The sequence below is a fragment of the Pholcus phalangioides genome, unplaced genomic scaffold, assembly GCF_987345545.1.
Source record: "Pholcus phalangioides strain wild (caught in Gottingen) unplaced genomic scaffold, Ppha-v1.0 ptg000015l_1, whole genome shotgun sequence".
Taxonomy (NCBI): domain Eukaryota; kingdom Metazoa; phylum Arthropoda; class Arachnida; order Araneae; family Pholcidae; genus Pholcus; species Pholcus phalangioides.
In genome coordinates this window covers 17,121,998-17,146,801 of record NW_028301608.1, presented here as the reverse complement: position 1 = coordinate 17,146,801, position 24,804 = coordinate 17,121,998, and the positions used below count along the sequence as shown (strand labels likewise).

The 24,804-nt window shown below is 35.4% G+C and overlaps 1 protein-coding gene across 2 annotated transcripts in view; it reads right to left on the bottom strand.

Annotated features, from left to right (window-relative positions):
• LOC149075580 (Na(+)/citrate cotransporter-like) overlaps nucleotides 1-24,804 on the bottom strand; it is a 48,713-nt gene that overhangs the window by 19,821 nt on the left and 4,088 nt on the right. For both annotated transcript variants that reach the window (XM_089243078.1, XM_089243079.1), the window contains exon 2: nucleotides 2,179-2,328. In XM_089243078.1, coding sequence (XP_089099204.1) covers nucleotides 2,179-2,328 — 150 coding nt within the window. The remainder of the gene's footprint in view (nucleotides 1-2,178; nucleotides 2,329-24,804) is intronic.

Genomic DNA, 24,804 nt, shown 5'->3' with positions numbered 1-24,804 from the left:
TTACTATCTCAGCAATAATTCCATGATTTTGAATACATTTCAGAAATGTGGATTTTTCAGGTGAAATCGCGAAACTCCGAAAATCTTGCAACTCGGGGTAGCGTAAGTCGGGCGTATTACCGTATTTCGATTTCATAGCTTTGTTTAACCTGGATTAAAGCTTCCGTTGTTCGAGAAATTATTGACATTGATGATGGAGGATTTCAGGCTATCAGTGTGTTTCGTCCTACTGTATCTCAAACTTCCTTCAGTTTAGTAGTGCTCTCAGTTTCACTTCTTTTCCCACGTTCATTTCAATGTACTCTTATAGGTAGAATCCATTCCGAAAAAATAGTCATGCATAGGGAAACGTTATTGTCGTATTCACGAAATAGATGCGACAAAAGCGGAAGTTGAAAATTTTGAAGAATAAACGCGAAAATTGTATTTTTACTACTTTCCCACGAAATCACGATATTTTACGCTTTTCAAAGTGTATTTTGGTCGTAATTTCGCTTAGTACTTATGCTGCTAGTTATGTGCTTAAAAGCCAATATTCCCTTTCATAAACTAGATCGCCATACGCGAATAGTTCGCAACACATGTTGCCTGGTTCAAGTAACATTCCTTCAGTTTTAAAAATGAAGTGTTCCTACCCATATACTACGAGCTCAGTTGACTTTCGTTTCTGAGTTTTGTGACAAAATTACGGAATTAATCGATGATTTGGAAGATATAAACTAATCGTTCGCGCAAGTTTTATGGCGTAAGTGTACAAACATAGTGCAAGCTGGTCACCGAGTCTGCAAGTCCACGCCGTTGGTTCAAAATTTGAATTTCAGGTTTTTTAACCAATCCACAACTGCACCGACTCGCAGAATCAGAAATCAGCGTGCACTATGTTCGCACCCTTAGTAAGTATAGTCTTGAAATCTCCTCTTGAGTTTCCCAAGTCAAGGGCATTTTTGAAAGAAGACAGAAAAAATTTGGAAAATGAGAAAGCTGATACTGAAAAAAAGCACAATATTATGCTAAGGCAGTAGCAGATAATTGGTCAAATAAATTCACTCCACACATAACATCCAGCGCAACAAATGAAGTCTACCAGCCCACAGGCATTTTGTCCATCTACAAGCTCCAACGACTTCTACATCATCTCTGCATTAAAATTTATTGTTTGAAAATTTCTCCAGATTTTTTCTAAGACATGCCACGGGATTGGGCTCATCGGTAGATACGATCATTTTAAGAAACGACTACTTCCAGTAGTAAACCAAGAGCCGCTGGGCGGTCGTGTGGGCATCGTGCTGGACTCTCGTCCTGAGGATCCAGGTTAGAACCTCGTTGACGTCACAATGGCGATAGGCTGAAGTTGGTTTTCTGCGACTTTCCAGCTTTGAAGCGTGAATGCGAGCCAGTCTTCCATTTGAAAAAGTCTGTCCGCATAGAGCAAGCAGTCCTACGACACGATACCGACGTTACATGAAAATTCAAGCGTTTACATATTTACTTCAGAAAATGGAAGACAGATTGCAGCACGAATACGAAACAAGCGCAATTCCCCAACATAAATACGTTATTGCCACACATACACTCAGAACGTACATTCTGGCATGTGCTGATTCGTTAGAAATTCCGTAGAGGAATGTGTACGAGGTGCATTTACGGTTAAGTAGTAGTATAGTAGTAGTAGCAGTGAACCAAGAGACTCCTATTTATGTCATACAGACTTTGAATGCAAATAAATGCTGGTGCTTGAGCTTCGCAAGAGCAGCTTCTCAAAGCCTTTATAGTGTAGATGTCGAGAGAAATTTTAGTACCACATACGTCGTTATAACTGAGAGAAAGCAAATGTTGAAAGAGAATATATAGAGACTACTAAAAAATTTCAGCTCTTAACTAATTACTGTTATAAATGCAAGTTTTTTTATTTTTTTTAGCGAATACATGAGAAACTTCCGATTTCAGAATTTTTTTTTTTTTTTTTTGCGAAATTTAATGTTTAATAATGAAAAATATAATATCCTTTATATAATGTAAGCACCCACAAAATTTTAGCCCAAAATTTTCAAAGCGTAGTTTAATAGTCATTCAGTTCTTTGACAATAAATGAAAAACATATACAACGGTGTACATATCATATCAAATAATATTATTACGGATAAATATAAATTATAAGGGGATGAGATGCTGATGTACCTTCATGTAAGGTGTACATGCTTCCGAAGTAGTCAACAATCCGAACAAAGGGAAGAAGACTACGGGAATCAAAGCTGTAACGGCGAGTGGCATGGGCTCGAACATCCAGTACAGTGCCATCCATAATACTACATAACCGCATTTTGCCTCCTGTAAATATAAAAAAAAAATAAGTATGTATATTTTTATCAAAATGGAAAATTTTCAGCAAAATTCGTGTTATATCAAAAATAAAATTTGATTTAAATTAATTTTTGATTTTTAAATTCAAAGTCCATTGTTATTTAGTTAAAGTTCCTTCATTAAAATTACACATGTCCACAATGAAATACATGTATTTACCTCATAGACATAGCCTAATGTTGCATAATGTTATAATCTTACATCTATGTGGTTTAACTCCACCTTTAGGAAAAGAAAAGGTTTGTGGTTTATTAGTGTTGTCCGGGGAAAATGTTTTTTAAATGTGCACGTGTGATCCAGAAATGCCGTTCAAATGATTCCAGGTACGGAATCTTTCATTTCTATGAAACCCACTGATTTTCAAATCAGGACTGATTATAATTTTCTGTGAATGAACTCCTCCAACAAGGATTGCATTCACCAATAACTTTGTTGAAACGGGGAATATGTGAAGAATCGATTGATCAGTCTTATCACCAGACCTAGAAAAAAACATTTCAATGCACAATACTACTACTTGCTACGTAATTTGACAGACATAAGTTGCCGGATGGTGGTCACCGCCCTACAAGATTAGCGACGAGAATTTCTGAAACAATTCAAGTCACTAGATCAAGGTCTCGTAAATTAGGGTTATCTAACATTTTGGGTTTTCTGATACACATTTAGAAGAAGAAGAAACATTGTTTTGTGCCACGTTTAAAAATGCAAATGATAGCAAATGAAAGAACACTTCGAGGTCAAACGTTATTCCAAGTCAAATAAAACAGAGTTTTTCTTTCCCATTCCTTGCCTTAAAGATAAGTTTTTAAAACACCGCGGAACGCTATAAAAAAAGACAAAAACTGACTGAAGGCCAAAATGAACCACTTCAAAATTGGATAAATGAGAATGTACTGGTAGATGAGAGCAGGGCCGTAACTAGGCTGGGGCAACCACAGCCTCTCGGCTTCGAGCCAAATGGGGGCCTCACAAAAAATGTACACTTATTTTGCATAATTTTTTTATTTTTGAGGGGGGAACCTCCAAGAAAATGTCTGCCCCGGGGCTCCGAGAAGGTACGCTACGGCCCTGGATGAGAGATATTGAAGATCTTTTTATTTCAATACTAATGGGCGCACTCAGTGTATATATTGTTTACAATTTTTGTTAACTGCATTTTTAATTGGGTTGCTATATTTTTTAAATATATGACATCCATATTTTTATGGGCATCTTTTTCTCAACCATCACGTTGGGCATTTTGCTTGTTGTGGCGTTGTATTTGTATTTGTATAACACTAGCTTTAATCTACTAAAGATAGTGTTGACACAACCAAATCGAGTTCGTAGGTGTCTCCATCCATTCGTGATTTCGTCAGCTCATTTCTGTGTCTGATACATGCAGATAGAGAAGATAAGCTCCTAGAATGTCCAGACTGTTCGCTTTGATGCTCAGCGTCTTGCACTGAAAGAAAACGCGCTTGAAAACATAGGTTCCTTTTCCTTACAATGCATTTTCTATTAACTGAATCTTTCATTTTACATGAAATGATTCAAAAAATTTCAGAAAGAGAAGTGAAGGTTCATCTCTGGAAAAAGATTCCGAGTTGGGCATGAATCATTTGGGCTCGCATGACAGTAATTCTGAAAACGATTGACTCTAAAATTCAGCTCCCGACGTGACTGTTTTATATTAGCACGTGCATCCATATAAACGAAAATGTTCGTTATCCGAATCCACATTCATTAGCCGTGGCAAAAGTCATGAAAATTTTTCGTAACCCGAGGTATAACTGTACGTGTATTGCACTTTTCAATTAAAAACAACGTTTTAAGACAAATTAACGAAAAAAATAAATGGCTTGACATTTTCTACTGTAGTTAATGTTTTACTGTATAATAATGTTTTTAAGGCCGGGATTACACTACACAAAAGTTTGTTAGAAGATATTTTACAAACGTCCAAAAAAAAACAACCAGTAAGCCTATTGGCTACATTCGCTAGAATGTAATCGATACTCTCATTGATTGAATCTCTCAAATTTTATAAAAGAAATTCATTAAACTTTTTTAATGTAGTCTATTAAGTTACTTCTAAAAAATGTAAAAATATTAAATTCAATGTATCTAAATACTTTTTAACAAAAACTGAAATTTTAAAAAAAATCAAAATTTTTCAATTTTTAAGTGGTTTCTTTATTATCCTTAAAGTTTTGATACGTATTACCAACACTCAAAAAAGTTCTATCGTAATTAACCAATTACAATAAGAAGGCGAATAAATATTTTGAATTAAATAAATATATATTATTTAATTGAAAAACTACTTAACGAAAAATTAATTTTGAATCACTTCTTGAACCACAGTTAATGATATTCTCTAAAAAAAAACTATTGCAATGATAATTGAAATGCTCAAAAATTTCTAGAGAAAATATATTGCAACAACTCATCGCAAAGCATGGATAAAACGCGCTTAAAAGTGAAACTAAAGCTTATAAATATTTATATGTTAAAAATGTTATTATGTAATGGCAATAAAAAACGATTAATATTACTTCACACGTCGTCCTTGTAAGAATGTTAAAAATTAAAGTCGACCGGTTTGTTATTTATTGCGCATGCGCTTCTTTTCTGAAATATAACATAAGGAAAAAGACATTTTACTTTGACAGGAAAACGATGGCATCCTGTTTCGTTCTCGGAACTTGCCTTCCCTTTACATATTATCGCATTAATACGTGAATATTGCGCTATTTCTAGAGATGGGATCTCATAACACGGTGTGATTGGACAATGCTACGAGGATATATAAGTAAATAATAATAAGAGATATAATAATGTCCGAGAAAAGAAAACAAATAACGCATTTAAGAGTCCTTGTACAACTATTGCTTTTTTTCTTACAATGAAGGGCATTTCAAGTCTTGCTTGAATTCTTTCGGTCTTGGAATAACTATATTTTTTAGGATTGTATTTTTATTTCTTTTTTCATTTTTGGGAGGAGGGTATTATATATTGTCATTATATAATATATAAATATCTTTTTTTCCTTTTTTTTTACCCGTTGCAGTAACCGTTTCTTAATCCTTTTCGCTTGAACAAACGCTAAAATTACTTTTTCTTTCATGTGTGGATACAATTCCGTGAATCAACATTTGCATATTTCTCATTTCTTTTCTGAGTTTTTTCTTCTTCGCATCGAAAAAAATTGATATCAATGTTTGAATCAATAACTAACTATTAATCACTTAATTTAATAATTGATGTTTGCGTTCATAAGAGTAATTTTTTTCGGAGGAAATAATGCCTACTAATTTCTTTTAAATATTAAAACAGAATTTTTCCCTCATTTCCATTCATACGGATTATAATTTTTTAGATGAAGATTTCAACTAAGAAATACTGTCCATATAAATATAAGTGTTTCTTAGGCTGTGTTCTATGGTGGTCTCAAATACTTTTAGTTAGTTTTTTTTAAATTTAATTTAATTATTCATTTAATTTCAGAGAATTTTTTAACATGGTTTTAAGACAAATATATATACTATATACAAACTTTCTCACTACTTGTATTGGACCTGCGGAAAAAAATGTATTTCAGAGTAACTTACAGTAAACTCAAGAGCTTTAAAAGTGAAACTAAAGATGATACCTGCATATTTATATCACAGTTAATTGATTAATTATATAATTGCAATGACGACTAACATTGCAAACGAGCAGGAAAAAAATTATTTTTGTCTTAAAAACGGATAAAAAACTTCATTGAATTAAAACTACTCTAAGTTTTTTTATTTCTGTCATATTCATTTAAAAAACCGCATCTCTTACTAGATACATAGATTTAAAAAATTTATCATCGAATAAGCATGTTATAATAATTCGACATTGAGATAACTCTATATTAAGCTTTCACAAAAATTTAATTATGACTATGAATGTTTCGTATCATATAATCTTTTCAATAATAGCGTTCTCGGCAAAAAAAACACTCCCAGAATATATCGTCCTTCTCATGTCAGAAGCATGAATGTGCAAATTTCCAAAACATGGGAAATGGCGTTTGAATGTTTACTCTACCCATGTTACTCTGACTGAGTGTCATTACCCTAAAATGCTTTGTAGCATGCATTTCAATACGGGTTAAAAATTCCCGTTTCTGGCAAAACTTTGATATCAAAATAAGGGATCTAATGCTGGTAAACCCAAAAAAGTGAAAATTTGCACATTAATGCTTCGGTGTGTGGGGAGGGAAACGATAAAATATACGCATGTCTGAAATTAAAGTCTGAAAAAGATTTGGTGCTTCAAAAAGGCATTCCCCTGAGGATGCAAAAATAATGCACGCGAATACTTTTTATAAAGATATGACTGTTCAACGTCTTGTACATGCTACTTGCAGGAGTTGCGAAGAGCATTTACTCACTAAAGAATGGAATTCTTTACGATTGATTACAGCTGATATCATAAATGACGTGATTTGAAGTTTTTCTCGTTATTACCGAGTCTTATATACTTTATGCCATATTATGTCATTTAATATCATGTGTTGAATCCGTTTCTTTCCGTTATAGTGATCTTATGATCATATTATATTCTGTATGTACAAATTTTTTGCATTGTGTCGGGATTTACTGCTCATATCATTGTTTTTCTTTCCTTACGAAACATTCTATTTCCTTGATTTTTTTTATTTATTCATTATTTTATCGAAAATAGTGTTCAGAAATTGGACGTGTTGAAATACTAGATCGTTTAAAAAATATTAAGCATTCAAAAAAAATTTTTTTTTTAATATTTGAAAACATTTATTACAAATTAAACTAATTTTTTAAGTATTTAAAAACGGAAATAATTTATATTGGGTTTCTTTTCTACACCTGACTTTTCACAAAAAATTTAATATAAATTTTGTTATAATATAAATGGTCTCTAATAATATTTATTTCTTACCGACGTATCTTCTTAAATGCATTTTAAAGCAAATTACGTTCAGTTGAAAAAAACATTTTTCAACAAATTTCAATAAAATTAACTTCTTGCAAAAACTGAATAACGAAAAATCCGATTTCAAACTAAAAATGTAAAGAATATTTAATCGATTATTTATCTAAAATAAATTTTAAAAAAATAAAATATTCTTATTTAGTGAAGAATTTTACCATCACGTTTTTTTTCTTCCCATTTTTAGCAACATTCGAGATATTTAATGATGAAAAAAAATGAGAGTTTACACTGTTAATTTTCCAAATATTTATTGAAATATTCGAAAACAAGAATATTTTATTTATGGTGGGCTTTTTTTCTACAATCAACTTTTCACAAAAATTTAAATACAGTAAAACCCCTCTTTTACTCGACACTCGTGGGACAAAAAAAACTGTCCCTAAAAGAGGAGTGATCGTATCTGGGGAGGGGATTCCTTAAATTGGATTATATAATGTTATAACTGAAATGGTTCTTTATTTGAATATGAAAGAAATTCTGACAATATGAGATGTTTTTAATGTCATGAATATATACATAATTATCGCATAAATACGTAATTAAAATGACAAAATAAATACAAATACAAAGCTTACATACTGAATTTACTTCTTTTGGAAAAACTGATCAATCGATTTTTGATGGGTTTTGCTGAGTATTCTAACTACTTCCAAATGTATTTTAACTGCGAGACTAATTCCAATGACTTTACGTCATTTGTGTTTATCAATGCATTGAATTCATTTGAATTCGATGAACTCCAGTTTTACGTTTTTCACTGTATTCCAGACAACAATTTTTTTTCTCAGTAGTGAGGCTACGATTATGCTACAGATGGCACATATTAGACAGCGTGGAATAATGTAAAATATACGAGCACAACCAGCAACACGTGATTTCAGATTCTAAACGGATATCAGTTACCAAACATTAACGAACTTCACGCCGAAATATCATTCAAAAGTAGCCAAATACAGTATAAAAAAAAATTTGATCAAATACATTAAAACTTTTTCTACCATCTAGTGAGCACAATATGAACCAAAATTTCAATTTTTGGTGTCCGTAAAGGGGTTTTTTGCCCAATGGAACGAATGCTGAAAATGGCGTCTATGACAGTATCTAAAAGTGACCGTTAAGCAGGGATTCGAAACACATTATTTTAAAAAGGCTTTTTGCCGGGAAATTTTTATTTGACCGTAAAAGAAGTGGGGGGCGACCGTTAAGAGAAATTTTACTGAATAAGTATTGTATGACATAAATTATATTTTTATTAAAATAATTCTATGCATTTCAAAATTAGAGTACGTCTAGTTTTTTAACAATTAATCAATTTTCTACAAACTTGAGTGAAATTGACTTGTTCATAAAATCAAATAATATTTAAAAAAATCCAATTTCAAAGTTAAATGGGCAGAAAATTTTATTGATTATTCCTTTTAAGTGAGTTTAAAAGAATTAATTATTTTTTGTTAGGGAACATGTTTAACTTTTCTCACTCTTAGCATCATTCCAGACATTCAATGATGTGAGTTTACACAGTTATAAATATTTTTATAACTGTATTTTATATTTTTCAAATATTTATAAATTAAAGTATTCAAAAACGGACATATATAATTTATGCTGAGTTCTTTTGTTCTACAAGTGACTTTTTACAAAACTTGGAATATAAATTCGGTTAAACATAAATGATTTTTAATAATATGTATCAAATACTAACATGCTTTTAAATGCATTTCAAAATGAATTACATCTAGTTTTAACAGAAAATTTTTTTTTATACCAGTCAATAAAATTTATTTTAGCAATTTTTTGAGGAATCAAAAATAAAAAAAAATAGAAAATTAATTTTATTATTGTTTCATTTAAGTTAATTTTAATATTTAATTAATTCAGTATCAGTCAAGTAGTGGGAAAGAAATTTTAATCGGCTATTTATTTAAAATGTATTTTTAAAAGGACAAAATGTTTTTATTTAGGGAAAAATTTACGCATCGTCTTTTTTTCTTGTCACTTATAGAAACATTTGGGACATTCAATGATAAAATAAGTTCACACTATTCATTTTTCACATATGAATTATGCTAATTTCCCAGCTTTGCTCACAGAACGTAATTTGTTTTGTTCCCTATCAATACGAGAAAGAAAAATGGGTAATATAGTAGAACAAAAGTGAGAGCTATCGGTTATTGGAACAACCTTACACTCGACTGAACACAAATCTTATCTAAAGGCATTTAGTCTCTCACTTTACAGAATAAATACCACTTTTTTTTTTGTTCAGCTTACTTATACTTCCGCGTATTGTGCTCGAGACGAAACAAAAGAAACAAAAAAGTCCGGCTTCAGATTAAATTGGTCAAAAATTCTAGTTTTTTGTGTCGCGCTGATCTTTGAGAGTAAGTGAGAAAGCCATTGTCCGAATAGATTCTGGGTTTACTGACCTACTAGCAGCCAGCCATGAACCAGACATGATCGATAGGTTTCCTGCTGGGGGATCTGTTCTTTTCCTACCGTCTCTACTTTCTCTGAATGAGAATACACGCGTCTAATTTCAGACAGCATGTTCGTCATGGCAAAGGATCAAAAATTCATACTACATCATGATCAAGAATCGTAAAAAAAAATTCAATGTAAAAATGAATGAGCCTCATGTTTGGAAAAGAATGGACACGAAATTTTCTCGACTTTTGGTGTTAACTTTTTTTTTTGCAAGGTCTATCTAAAATTCCGCAACCACTCGTGAAATGTCGTTATGTTGTCACTTCCATATGTTTAGGCAGCATGTTTATCATAGCGCAGAGAATCAAAAATTCTATTTGATCTTGAGTCATAACAAAAATTCAATGTCGAAACTATTCCATATTTGGAAAAGAATGGGCTCGAAATTTTCGACTTCATGAGAATTCTATTTTGCAAGGTCTTTCGAAATTTCTGTAACCACTCGTAGACACATGTTGCCACTTCACATGTTTGATGTCCTTTCCGTGCACGGAACTCCCTGTCACTGCTTAAATATATGACTCTACGTTGCTGGTGATTCATCAAACCGGAGATATCTCTGAGTTGGATTTCAACATTGCTCTGAGTGTTTTCTTTCTTTCGTATAGTATGTACTAGCATTTTACCAGAAACATGTCTTTTCTGGATTTTTTACCATGACCGAGCTAGTTCTACTTATTTATACCTCTATGAATGATTAGCTCTAACATCGATAACACTGCTCAACAGGAAAAACATTCATGTCCCCAAGGAGATTTTAACGGTTTTAGGGTATATTTAGGTGGTGATTTTAAAGCTGGTGTTGGTTTTGCCGAATCCGCTGTAGTTTCTGAGATGAAGCCTAGTCTTAACATTTCAATATAGTCTGCGGGCACTAATTTTTGCGTCGAATTTATACTTTCAATTTTTTATTTTCCTATTTTATTCAATATATTATTTCATTTATATCATGATCAGACATCAGTGGTCTTTATCAATTGATATTAAGTTTATTATTGATTTACGTTTCGCACAGTTTCAATGCGATTCGTATGCTGCTTATGTATTGTATTACCACTGAAATTTAACTTCCACTTTATCTCAAGAACTAGAACCAATCTGACAAGAACCAATGCCACATTCGGAATCAGCTCCCCAAAATCCCCCTTAAATCGGTGAAAATTTTTTGGGAACATTTCCTCAACAAAATCAGTGTTGAGTAGTGCAATCAATATATCCGGCCGATCAATTTTAACTTGGTATTTTATTGTTTTTATACATAAGAGAATTCATTTGTAAAAATATGGCGCATATTATAAAGCTGATTTTTTTTTAGTGTCTAACAGAGGTTTTCAATGTAAAAGCTAATGTGAAGCATTGATGGTGATACGGCTGTTCCGTGGAACCCTTGATAATTAAGAGGCTGTTCCACTTCCAACCAAAACAAATTTTGAATGGTTCTCTAATACAGTGTTTTTATTTTTTTTTACATCTGCAGGTCGGTGAAAGTTGTTTGCGGACCGGCGGAAATCGGAGAAACAATTGACACCGGACCGGTAGAAATAAACAGAAAAAAAATAATAAATACAGTAGTGGAAATAATTTACTGATCGGCAAAAGAAACAAATAAATAGGGAGAAAAATATATTTCAAAATAATTTCTGTCAGAAATGAATACGGGAAAAATAAATAGAAGAAAGGAAATAATTCGTGGACACACAGACAAAGGAGAAATAATTTGCGGACCAACAAAAAGTGAACAAGGAGGAAAAGTTAAATACAGAGAAGTAGTAAAAGGGTTTGCGAACCGGCAAAAAAAATGAATAAATAGGAGAAATAATTTACGGACCGTCAAAAAAATAAAAAATAAGCAGGGAAATGAATTTGTGGGCCGACAAAAAACAAATAAAAAGTGAAATAATTTGCGGACGAGGGGGGAGCGGAATTCGCAGACTTTCTGACAGATAATACAGAAATAAAAAACAATATAGAGATGCGGTGTAATATTTACAATTGGATGTAAAATTATGTGGTGTCTATATGAATTAGGCGAAACATTTCGCGGACCAGTAGGAAATTCTTGTGGATCGGATCGGTGCCTGGGTCCGTGGACCAGCCGTTGAAGAGCAGCACTGCTCTAGCTAATATATACAGGGTGTCATTTAAAGTTTACGTTAGTTCGCAGTTTAAGAATCCTCGCAATAAGTGGATAAGAAATTTTTAAAAATCATATCTTTTACAACTTATAGTTTCCAATTAAAACGAAAAATACCATTTATGACAAATTATCCTATGCATGAAGATGGAACCAACTTCAGGTTCAAAACTTACTGCAAAAATAAACTCTAACAAATCGCACAAAGCAAATAAAATGTGAAATAATGCAAAGTAAACAGAGACGGTCAGTTTTAAGTAACCTAGAGAAGCGTGTGATTCCCTGGATCGGGGCCTTCAACGTGTGGCCCGCGGTGCAAATGTGGTCTTCGAAGCTTTGAAAGCACCCGCATATCATCTGGGGTTGTGTGAAGTCTCAAAATTTCTTGTGTGCTCATTGGACGTACGAATAAACGCATTTTGCCCCATTTATCCTGTCCCCCCCTCAACTTTTCTCCGTTTTTTGAGTTCAAATATCTCGGAAAATATTGCGTTTATAAACGTGGAATATTTTGTGGGCATCAGGAGAGACAGGGCAACAACTTTGAAATTGAGTTCTTGAGCACAGGGTATCTGTATAAGAAGTTAGTTTTTTTTATTTTCATAACTACGCAACCCCTTGCAACATGAATGACGCATCTGAGGGCCACGCGATATTAGGGTAACATTTATGATTGCACGTATGTCTCTAGGATCAAAGGTTCACCAGTAAAATGCGGTGCGTGCTGGTAGCTACGAGGTAAGCACCCTGTAATTGTTCACTCTTCTATTGAGAGTGCGGAACCACCCAAAGCGCTGAGACTGGTGCTTCTGCACCTGTCACACACGACCAAGGGCGGCTCTGGTTGTTTGGTCATCCAAATTATCTTTTAATAAATATTTATAAACGGTACAATTTCGTCAAATTTGAAATGAAGAATAGCTTTACAAGTGATACGAATTTTCTTTTAATTTAAATCTCTCAAATTCCGTGATGTTTAATACCGCAGATCCCCTAAAAAAAGCTCTCACGTATCCCCAGGAGTTCCGCAGAACACCAGTTTGAAACCTATGGTCTAACACAGGGATTCTTAACCTTTTACATACGCTACCCAAAATCAGTTTTGCCACCCATGAGACTCTTTGTTTTTCGAAACTGGTGAAACTAGGAACGCAATAGGATATTTATGACTCATCCACGCCCATGAAAATCAGGGTTGGGTCGTGACCAATAGATCAGGAATCCCTGGTTGTAAGTGGATTCGAACGACCGATCTCGGAAGCCTCTGCGGCCCGAGTTTGGGTCGCGACCAATAGGCTAAGAACCCTTGGTCTAACAGATATCTTCTATGACTTTATGGTGTAAGCCAGACGATTTCAAGCCAAAATGTAGAAGGTTTATGAGAAATATACTCAAGAGAAGAGAAGACTACATGCACACCTGTCAAGCAAACAATCGCTCGAAACGATTATGTGGTTCGTTCAACATGACCTTCGGCTCGCCTTACATTTCCATTGCATTATAATCCGGCCATGATCGAAACAGATCAAAGGGCCTAATTCATTGATTTGAACAGAATGCCCAGAGATGTGTGGTACGTTATTATTGTCTTATAAGATTTTCCGGCTGATTTCGGTCTTGCATTTCCCGATGGCAATTGACACAGAAGCTCGACATAAAGTCACGTGTGGACAGCACCTGCTGTTGAAACGCTGCACACTTGTGCCTGCCGGAAGCTTTTCATGTAATTTCAATACATCGACATAAAAAAAACACACATACACATGCTTGTTCTGCCTTTTTCTTCCGGTGACATCGTTTTCTATTTTCGTTTTATGATCGGATTTTCATCTGAAAATATCGGTGTTGCAATATTTGATCAACTGTGACTGCTGAAAGAAGGATTACCAAAGTTTTTACGTTGCGGTACCCTCTTGGGAAATGATATATTACACGTAGAACAACGATTCTCAACTGGTGCTTCGTGGAGCCCTTGGGGCTCCGTTTGCATTTCCCAGGGGATCCGCGTCAGCTCGAGGAAAATTAAATAAATCAGTAAATTTGATTTTTTTTTTTTTTTTTTTAAACGTCTACGGGACTCCGCGAGTCAATAAAGGTTGCAGCCGCTGCTGTTTCGGTTACTCACGTGCTTGCACTGTTTCTTGGTCACTCTTTAGCTGCTCGCTGACCCGGTCCTTCGCTCTTTAGGCCACTCTCCTCTCCCCCATACTCACATATTTTATAGATCACTCTTTCGGTCAGTCACATGCTTGCACACTTTCTTATTCAATCGTTTGGTTGGACACTGACCTGTTTCCTTGCTATCTCTAGGCCACTCTTTTGATCAGAGATATACTTGCACACTTTATTGGTCACTCTTTCGGCCCCTCACCCACCGAATCCTTCGCTCTTTTGCCCCCCCCCCCTCCTCCCATGCTAACACATTTTATAGATCACTCTTTTCGTTAGTCGCATGATTGCAAAAAAATTTTTGTCAGTCACATGCTTGAAAAACTTTCTTATTCACTCTTTTGGGCAGTCACTCTTCCTTGCTCTCTAGGTCACCATTTTTATCAGTCATATACTTTCACACTTTCTTGGTCACTTTTGGCCGCTCACCAACCAAATACTTCTCTCTATATATCACCCCCTCCCCACCCACCCTACTCACATATTTTATACATCACTTTTTTGGTCAGTCATATGCTTGCGCACTTTCTAAGTCAGGGATTCTCAACTCGTGCTCCGTGTGCTTTTCCAAGGGGCTCCGTGGCAGCTCCAGGCCTATAAAATAAATGTGGATCTGAAAATAAATTTGAAAATAGGCCTACGTGGGGGGCTCCACCATAGAAATTATATAATAAAAAGGGCTCCGCGAGTAAAAAAAAGGTTGAGAAGAACATTAGTTGACTCTCGGCACACCTATCGGATCTGTATAGCATTTCAATGCCACCTTGAAATGCAGCGACACTGAATTGGAATCTACAACTGTAGAACAATATGTTACGATAAAACGTGATAAATCGGATATTATGCGTAATCGCCAATCGTCACGATAAGTTTGATAAATTTATCGCTTTTACCGGCGATTAAGAATAATACCCACACACACACACAAGCTCCCTACTTAAATTTGATAAATACTAAAAAAATTATACGTAATGATAATTTGACAAAATGATACGTAATATCGGGGTACACTCGTAAAATTTGTTGAATGAGAGTTCGTTATATCGAGCTCTGATTTTAGAATTCGTCAATCAGGAATTAATTATTATGGTTATTACACGGGTATTTTGGGAATGTTCGGAAAAATTCGTTAAGAGTTTATTATAACGAATTCAGATTCTGACTCTGCGGTCATCTAAATAATAAATCTTATCACTGCAATGGAACTGGGGACCGATTTATTATACTCACCGATACGAAATGGCGATTATGCATAATGACCGGCCGAAGGTGATGAATTTAGTGCCATTTATCATGTTTATACGAATGACGCTTGGGTATTATGCATAATAACCGGTGAGAGTGATAACTTTGGTAAAATTTATCAAACTTATACCAAAATGGTCGGCGATTATGCATAATAATTTATCTCATTTTCCGTCACATATGCAGGGTGATTACAGTAAACCCCCCCCCCTCTTAACGGACATATCTCAGATGCGTTATTAGGTACACACACACACCTCCGGCACAACTCACTAGGTAGTAAATCGCCCATAAATGGTGATAGACCTGAGCTGTGCTCGATTTGAAAGAAAGGTCTCAGAAACTTCACAAATCCGGGTTTTTTCAGACTTCACGCATGTTTTATTTTTCCCCCATAATCGATTATCTACCATAACTCGAAAACGGTTTGAGATAGGATAAGGTTGGTAAAACCCCCTTTCGTTTGGCGGAATAGGTCGGATTCACCCTGTATAGTTATTAAAATGAAGTGCTGAACTTTTTATATGAACAGCGTGTCCTCGAAAAACCAATTGTAAAGTTGTTGCCCTGTCTCTGATGAGACAAACTAAAAAATTGCGCGTTTCTAAGTGCACTATTCACTGAAACGTATTTGAAATCAAAAAATAGATGAAAGTTTGAAACTGATGACACGGACGAGGCTCCTTTCCCTTCATTTATGCTGTTCTTTTCTCAGGTTTTCTTAAATTAAAATATCATTAAAACATGGAATTTTTTTGTTTACTTCAGAAGAGACAGGGCAATAACTTTCTAATTGAGTTTTTTATGACAGGGTATCCTTATAAAAAGTTAATTTGTATATTTTAATAACTATAAAACCCCCTCGCCGTATGAATGACGCATCTGAGTTTTACACGTTATTTGGATACGTTTTCTAATGGGGAGTGTGTCTCTAAGATCAACGATTCCCCAGTAAAATGCGGCAAGGGAATGGAATCAACCTGTATACTATATAAATGAGTTAATGTCCGAATCAGGGCTGTATACTGTATAGGTCTACATAGTTATGTGCATTATGTATAAATTAATCGGTGAACGGAGCCTGGACTTCGTGTAGGGTTTTTTTTTTTCATTTCAGATCAATATATCGAATTACTTAGATCTATCTCATACATCGACGAGATGTAAAGACAATGTGAGAGGATGGCGAACACCATCTATAGCGGAAAGCTATACTACATGGTGTTGAGATGCCACAGTGGAAGATATCTTCCATTAATGAAGAGAGCAATCAACTTTTTTTTCCCTCCTTCATTTCGAACCCCTTTACGATCAACTTCTAGAATTTACTCATTGTCTTATTCGCTCATTAAAACAACATATAATTCTCCTCCTTTTGTCCACGTTCTCATCGTTTACGAGAGTATAATTCCTGTATTTTAGATGACGTTCCTGAGGTAGACGCACTCTTAGCTAATATGAGGTATTTATAACTTGTAATAAACACATGGCGAAGCCAAAAAAAAAAGTACATTATGCACACTTCTACTGTCGTGGAAATCCGTTTGCCACACGTGACGAAGACCTTCTCTTGCTCTGCCGAGTTGAAGGTCATTACGGCACAAACTGTTTTAGGAATGAAAATAACGTTATTCTTCCTTTTTCCTTCCGCGTTCACGGCGAGAATTCATAAAAAGGTGCATTCACACGGCAGACTTTATGCCGCAGCATCCGGGGCTCTGATAAAAATCAATATTCGGGTGAATCATATATACGTCGGATGTAGCCGTCGTAATGAGATGAGTCGAGCGCATCGAATCAAAACTTATAAAGAAGCAATTTTCAAAGGGCACTGTATGCACGGGCAAACAGTCTCGTAACTGATAAAGTTGCCGCGGCCGTCGTCAGTTCAAAGAGAGTCTCTCAAAGCAGAGGACCCTCGTCTGTATGTTCCCTCGTTCATTCTTTAATTCAAAATTTCTTCGACGGTAGGGTTTAGCATCATCAGGTAGGTCTAGTTGCCATTGCTGTATCGGATACATGAGACGGTGGAGTTCGGCAAAGACTGGACACCAAGGAAGGAACCTCTCGTTCTCTCCTATCCATCTCTCGATCATCATACAGAAGAAGGGGTCGCGACAGACACTGGAAAACTGGCACCAGAAAACTGGCAAGAAATGTGGGACACCGAAAATAGGGGAGTAAGATTCATTAAATTCTACCCGAAGTCAGTACTCACCACATGCCACAGCCCAAAAAAATCACCATCTTCTTCACTGAACACTGACCATTTCCGTTCTGTTTAGCAAGACTTTGAATAGTTACCGTACCCTTTGCCCTTGCGCAAAAGAAGGAAAAATGAAACGATCTTCATTCATCTCAGAGTGCCCCAAAACCACAGAGTTTCACTTTGAATTTCTAGATCTGAGCAAGCTGACACTGTATTTTGGTGTTCAGTTTGTGAACGATCCCAGAATCCCCTTCCAAACTTTCCTTGGTGTGAATATTTGTCGTTTTGGCTAAAATCTCTAATTTTGTTTCATGTATTTTTAAGAGGATAAACTTTTTGTTAGACATGACTCTGTGAAAAGTATAAGAAGTTAAATTTCACAATATTTTTCAAAAAGTTAATTTGTTTATGTAAAAGTGCCATAATATGATTACTTACTTCCATCGAAGCATTTTTGCAATTGGAAGTTTTTGCTATGAACATTGATTGCAAAAAAAATCTTGAGTGAAGATTTGCTGGACAAACTGCATATATTGCAATGTGTATGTATTTGATAGGTATCAAACAACGATTTGAGCCACATCTTGTGCGCAGGGGCGTATTTTCAGGGGGAGCTTAGCGGGCCCAGGACTGCAAATTTGAGGAATAAGTGGCAGAAAAAATTATTAGAATGGGAGAAGGGCGGCGAAGTTCGTATATAACCCTCAATAAATCCGCCTCTGCCCAGACAGCAAGGGAATCAATTCAGTAAGTGACCAAAAGAGTGACCTAGAGTTTGCAAGAACGTGAGTGAGCAAAAGAGTAAGCGTGAGCAAGCTTGTGAATGGCCGAACAAGTGATCTACAGAGCGAAAGACCAAGTCAGTGGTTGACTTACAGCGCGTGAAAGTATGTGAATGATCTAGAGCGCGTGTGCAAGCATATGAGTGACCGAAACAGTGTGTGAGCATGTGAGTGACCGAAACAGTGTGTGAGCATGTGAGTGACCGAAACAGTGTGTGAGCATGTGAGTGACCGAAACAGTGTGTGAGCATGTAAGCGACCGAAACAGAGCGCGAGGATGTGAGTGACCAGCGTGCAAGAATGTGAATATTAAAAGAGTGACTTTAACACGGGTGAACTTGCAGGAGGGGGGGAGCTAAACGAGGTATAACCCAGGGCAGTGAATTCGGGGAAAGAGTAGTCAAGAAACTCAGACTAGAAAATGAGAAAAAGGTGGCGAAATTCACGTAATCCACGCGCGGCAAAAACAATAATTGCGCCTCTGCGTGGAGTACACATAATACACCCGTGCAAGCGTACCATCGTGACACACGTCAAGGAATCACAATAAGCGTAACTTCCTTACACTGATGATCAAAATAGAATAATATAGAATTTTTAGGAAAGGCACGCGTTTTGACATCGAGACAATTCCTCGCTTGTCCAATAGCCAAATTTCGCAAGGGGCCAAAAACGCATGGAGACACGACAAACACTGATAATGTGCAAACGAATGTGTTTTCACGCAATATAACTTCTGAATGACGTAGCACTTTTTTTTTCAGTTTTTATATGATGTTATTTCTAATTACTTCGTGCCACTATGGTAAAGCGTAGTACTTGAACTTGAAAGATGCACGGCCCTGTTTGCTACAGTCGAATTTGCTTAATTCGAATCCCAAGGGGACAGCAAAATGGTTCGAATTATCCAAATCATCAATATAGGATGACTGTACAGGGTGTGCTATAAATGCTGATGCTGCCTTTATCTTATCAACCGTCTGTCGTAGAGGTATGATTCCAATCTAAAAAATGCTCAAAAGGCATTCAAACATTATCCTCCACCAGTTTTAAGAGTGAGAATAAAGAGTGCGCCAAAATATAAAATCTAAATTTTTATACAATCCTCTTGTCCTCCAACTTCTAGTTAGAAAATTGTTGCCCCGTCTCTCCTGAGGCCAACAGGAAAAAAATTACATGTTTCTAAGTTTTCCCAATATTCGCTAAGATATGTCAATTCAAAAATTGGAGGAAAAGTATGAAAGAACAGCAAAAAAATAACGTTCAACGCTTCTTTTCCTCATTTATGCTCTCTTCTCCCAACGAATTTTAAATTCGAATATCTCAGCGAATGTTGCACTTAGAAATTTAGAATTTTTTCTGTTGGCCTCAGGAGAGATGGAGCAACAACTTTCTAACCCGAAGTTGGAGAACAAAGGGATTGTATAAAAATTTCGATTTTTTTTTTTTATTTTATTTTGTAACACACTGTATTTTCACTCTCAAAACAGGTACGGGGTAATTTTTGAACGCCTGTTATACGTACTTTTTAAATTGAAATCATACCTTGAGACAAAGACCGTTCTAGCACTTTCAGGATACCCCGTATTTTCTTAAAAACATATAAAACTCTTGATAATTATGAAAAAATACACTGAATGCTATTACATACTATGCTAATTTTCTCTTTGTAGCAGCTAGGGTTTGTATAAAACAGGTATACCTCTTCAAGCTTTCACACACCGCAGGCCAGATTAAAATTGTCCCAGAAGCCCGAGGGCCACCAACTCATACTGTGGTATTCATAATTGTAAAAAGAATTCACACAGATTCACGAGGGCTTTTACTCATGTAATTTGCAGTGACATATTAATTAGAACGGGATCAATGGGGCCCCGAGTTTTACTGAGGCAAAAATAATATAAGACTTCAATTCATACTGAAATCATTTTGTATTAATTATCAATTTTGATTAGTTCTGTAATCACTTTTTTCACCGATTCTGGAAAATTTTCTGATTAATTAAATTGATTAAGATCAATTTTAATCTGAAATCACTTAAAATGGTTCTATTATGAAATTATTTCCTTTTTAATATGTCTTGAAATAATTTCTTTTCAATAATTATGTATGCAATTATCCTTTTATTTAGAGTGAAATAATTTCTATTACAAATTGCGAAATTATTTCTATCGCAAATTACGAAGTTATTTCTCTCAGTGATAAATAAATATCACTGATTCTGAAGTTACTTGTTTCATTAGTTTCGAAATTATTTCTTTTTCATTAGTTCTAGAATTGATCGTCTTTCATTGTTTTCAACCATTTTCTAAAAATGGGCGGCCGGGCCACGATGAACAACAGCTCCGAGGGCCAAATGTGACTTACGAGCCATGCGTTGAAGACCCCCCTGTTATAAAACGTAAATGGTCACGGAAATTATTTTATTCATGAATTTGTAATTTTCTTTTTGATGCTCTTAAACATTGCACAAAATCTTTAAGATCTAGAGAAGATGCGATTATCGAGCTTTAACAGACTTATTATGTCTAACGTGCCCGTAGTTTCCTGCATGTGTTTGGAGCCGCTGTGGTGATCGAGTGGTCATAGTGACGGACTCGCATCGCGTGGATCCGGGTTCGAACCCCACCGGAGCCACAATGGTGGTCGGCTGAAGTTGATTTTCTGTGGTTCCCAACTTCAAGGCGCGAATGCGAGCCGATCTCCTCGTTAAAAAGTCTCGCCACAGAGAGCAACAGGCCTACAACGTTACAAATATTCAATCATTACACTTCACTCACAATTTGAAGTACAGATGGCGGCACTGAAATATCAGACACAACACTAGCTACACACTCAGACTGTCAGGTGCACTCACTTTGTTCCAGACTCTGCCACGGAGCTGGGCTGGAAGAGATCTCGGCAACGGGATAAGTCCGGTGGCAGAGACCCTGGCGTTCATTCATGCATGTGTTGGAATAGGGAACTCTGTTGTTCTCTTAAATTAGTTTCCGACTTCCTAAGTGAGAAAATTCAATGCGTCTTCATTCTCTACCTTTTCCACCAATGTCCAAATCCGTACGTTAACCACATTTCTTTTAGAGTTGGACAAGTGCAGGAACCTCGTTTGGACATGGTGAAAAATGTTACATTGATATTCCAAAACAAACAAACAATAATGCTAGAGAGAAAACATGAATCTTCAACACGTTTTACCAGAAAAGTCAGCAATACAGCTTTTGAAAACTCATCCTTGGGAGAAAATTACCACAGACACACAAATGTACTCCCCGAGTGGTAGCATTTGCAATTGGCAGGTGCTAATGAAATCATCCAAGATTTGGTCAAACACCAGCTGCAGCCGGAATTACCAGTGTGTGAAACTGGTGCCAAAATCATTGCCCCTTTAGAACAAAAACAAAAAAAAATTAGATTTTTTTGTACTGTCATTTTTTAATGTTTAAATGTAGGCTACGTATCATGTTGTTCGCCTGCATGGAGTGATTATGAATAAACTGATACCACTCAGACGTATGTAGGGCTCATTCTGAATAGAGGAGCATTTTGATGAAACTTTGTATATATAGATACCATGTAGATTTGTACCATTATAGGTCTATAGTATAAGCTACAATGGTACAAATCTTCAATCATTACACTTCGAAAACTAGATGGCAGCACTATAACAAGCATTACACTGAAACAAACTTCACGTTATGCTCACAACATGGACCAATTCAATAGAAGTTCCGCAGAGGAATATTCGCGAGTTCATGTGTGGTTTAGTAGTGGTATATACTATGTAGGATATGTGGACCATGGGAGGAAAACAAAGATTCAATTAAAAAATAGATAGATTTTTGATCACTTGGTGATAAAGTGGCACTTTTTTATCGCAGTTACCTTTTTCCCATGATCCAAATAATCCATTAACGTAGTAACCGAACTTTAATGAAATACATCCACCAGTACGAGTGCTACATAGGTTGGAGTAGTGTCAGCATAATTAAGCTAATAGTGTAAGTTTTATTAAGCTAATAGCGTCGGTTTGATTAAGCTAATAGCGTCGGTTTGATTAAGCTAATAGCGTCGGTTTGATTATACTAACACTACTCCGACCTATATAGCACCCATTATGGTTGGCGTATTTCATTGAAACTTGGTAGTACAGTATATACGTTATTGGGACCGTGGGGAAAAAGGTAACTGCGATAAAAAAAAATAGCCACTTTTTCCCCTGGAGGTCAAAAATCAAACTTTTTTTATTGAATTTTTCTTCTCTCCATAGTCCATACATCCTATATATATGAAATTTCATCAAAATACCTCCATCAAAGTGGGCGCTACATACAGTACGTCTGAGTTGCATCAGTTTATTTATAACAGCCCTGTAATATCACGTACAATATTTTGTCTTCTATGCTTTTCCAGGCACATACATGTCTTTTATAAATGACGCATTCTAGAATCCGTCTCCAGATCACAATCAACAGAAAATACAAATGTAATGAAAAAAAAGCATTGAAGGAATCACCCACGAATAAACTCAGAATGATCCACTTATATTTGCATTTATATCATCTGGAGATATTCTGCCATTAGGAAATCGCGAGACACGAGATGACATTTATTTGCGTCGCTGGTCTAGCGAAATGGAAGTTTCTGTTTTAACAGCTTTCTTTGTATTTTATATTCACCGTGAAATAGAATGGAAATTTTCCATTTTTGTCCTTCCTTCCATTTGTTCCTCTTCTTTTCTCTTTCTCAAGGAAACGTGAGATTCCGAAAAATTCGCCGAAACGTTAAGATGTAATGTAAACAACGTAATGCTCGTTTAAGATAAGTTCAAGTGAGATCAAAGAGATAGAACATGTACTGAGTTTTCTAGAAAATTCCTACAGCTGTTACTAATTAGGAGATGGAAAATACTGTTTGTCTATGCTCGTCATGGTTAATGCGACCATTCTTTTTTTCGCTCATAAAAATTCATTGTTTAATAAATTAAACGATAACAGATATTTTTATATAAGCTTATCACTGTATGGCAAGGGTGCATATCATCCGGCCAGCCAAGGGATACGGAAATTTTCCATTCGGCCAGTGGAAGTTATTCCGGTAGAAAAGTATCAAACACGCAACACGATAAATATTTAGGCTGACCATATAGCTTTCATAAAAATACGGGATATCGCTCAAAAAATTGTCAATTCAAGAAAAGTTGCCATTTCCAGTCAAGAAAATTATTGTGAAAGGCAAGTAAAGTTATCATTTACAGCCAAGAAAATTTTCAAAAGCAACTTGAGAGTTACCAATTACAACCAAAAATATTATCAAAGGCAAGTAACGTTGCAAACTGTCACTAAAAACGCTGAGAAGCTTGCCAGTCGCGGAAAAAGATGGCTATTCTAGTCAAAATGTAACTATCCAAAAAAAACGTATTACAAATATGACAAATATGTGAGATCAATACATTTATATGAATATAGTTAATCAAGATTATTAGAATCATAGTTATCGTAATATAATTTGTGAAAATAAGCATTAATGAAAATAATCTTAATTCTTGATTTCAAAAATTCAACATAGCCTTATTGAAAATATAGAGAGAAAAAGGGAACATTTTTTTTTTATAAAAAAATTAGACGGCCAAAATTACGGCCGTATCCCGTCAAATATGGGTCATATGGTCACTCTTTATATACAAGTTTCTGGCCCACGAGCGGAACAAATACCGCATATATTGCCAGCGGACGAAAAAGGTTGTGCATCCCTGCTCTATGAGGTGAGAGAGGTAGTATGGCCATGCAAAGCCTCAATGATTTTTCCTGACGAATTCCCTGAAAACATATGATATTCAAAAAATAGTTCGAAGCGTTGTTAAAAGAAAAAAATAGCGATCCACATGTATCTCAATGGAAAATATGAAAGCATAGTTGTTTTTTTCTTTCAAACAGTCTACCTCTTGGCCATATTCCCAACAGGTGAAGGTGATATGGCCAATGAGGTCCTCAACGTACTTATCACGAGAAATCACAGGCATTTGTATAAGTTAAAAACAAATACAGTAAAACCACGCTACAACAATACTTGATATAACGATAAATCCCTCTGCAACGATATTTTTTCATCTCTTGTTTGGAATTGCCTATAGTACAATGTTAAACGCCTCCCGATACAGCGATATCCTCTACTACGATAAATCCCTCTACAACGATATTTTTAAAGGGATTTTGGAAACCGCTCTAAAACTATATATTTTTTTATAATTTCTCTAAAAATCGTCGTGAATTAAATTTCAACTTTTTCACTTGTTTTCATTCTTCCAAGGGTACATTTAAGGGTACATTAAACACTTCTTGTTTTCATTCGTCTAATAGCATCGGTGTTTTGAATCACATGATCACCGAAATGTTGAAAAATGTTGGTAATGTCACTTTCCTGTACGACAC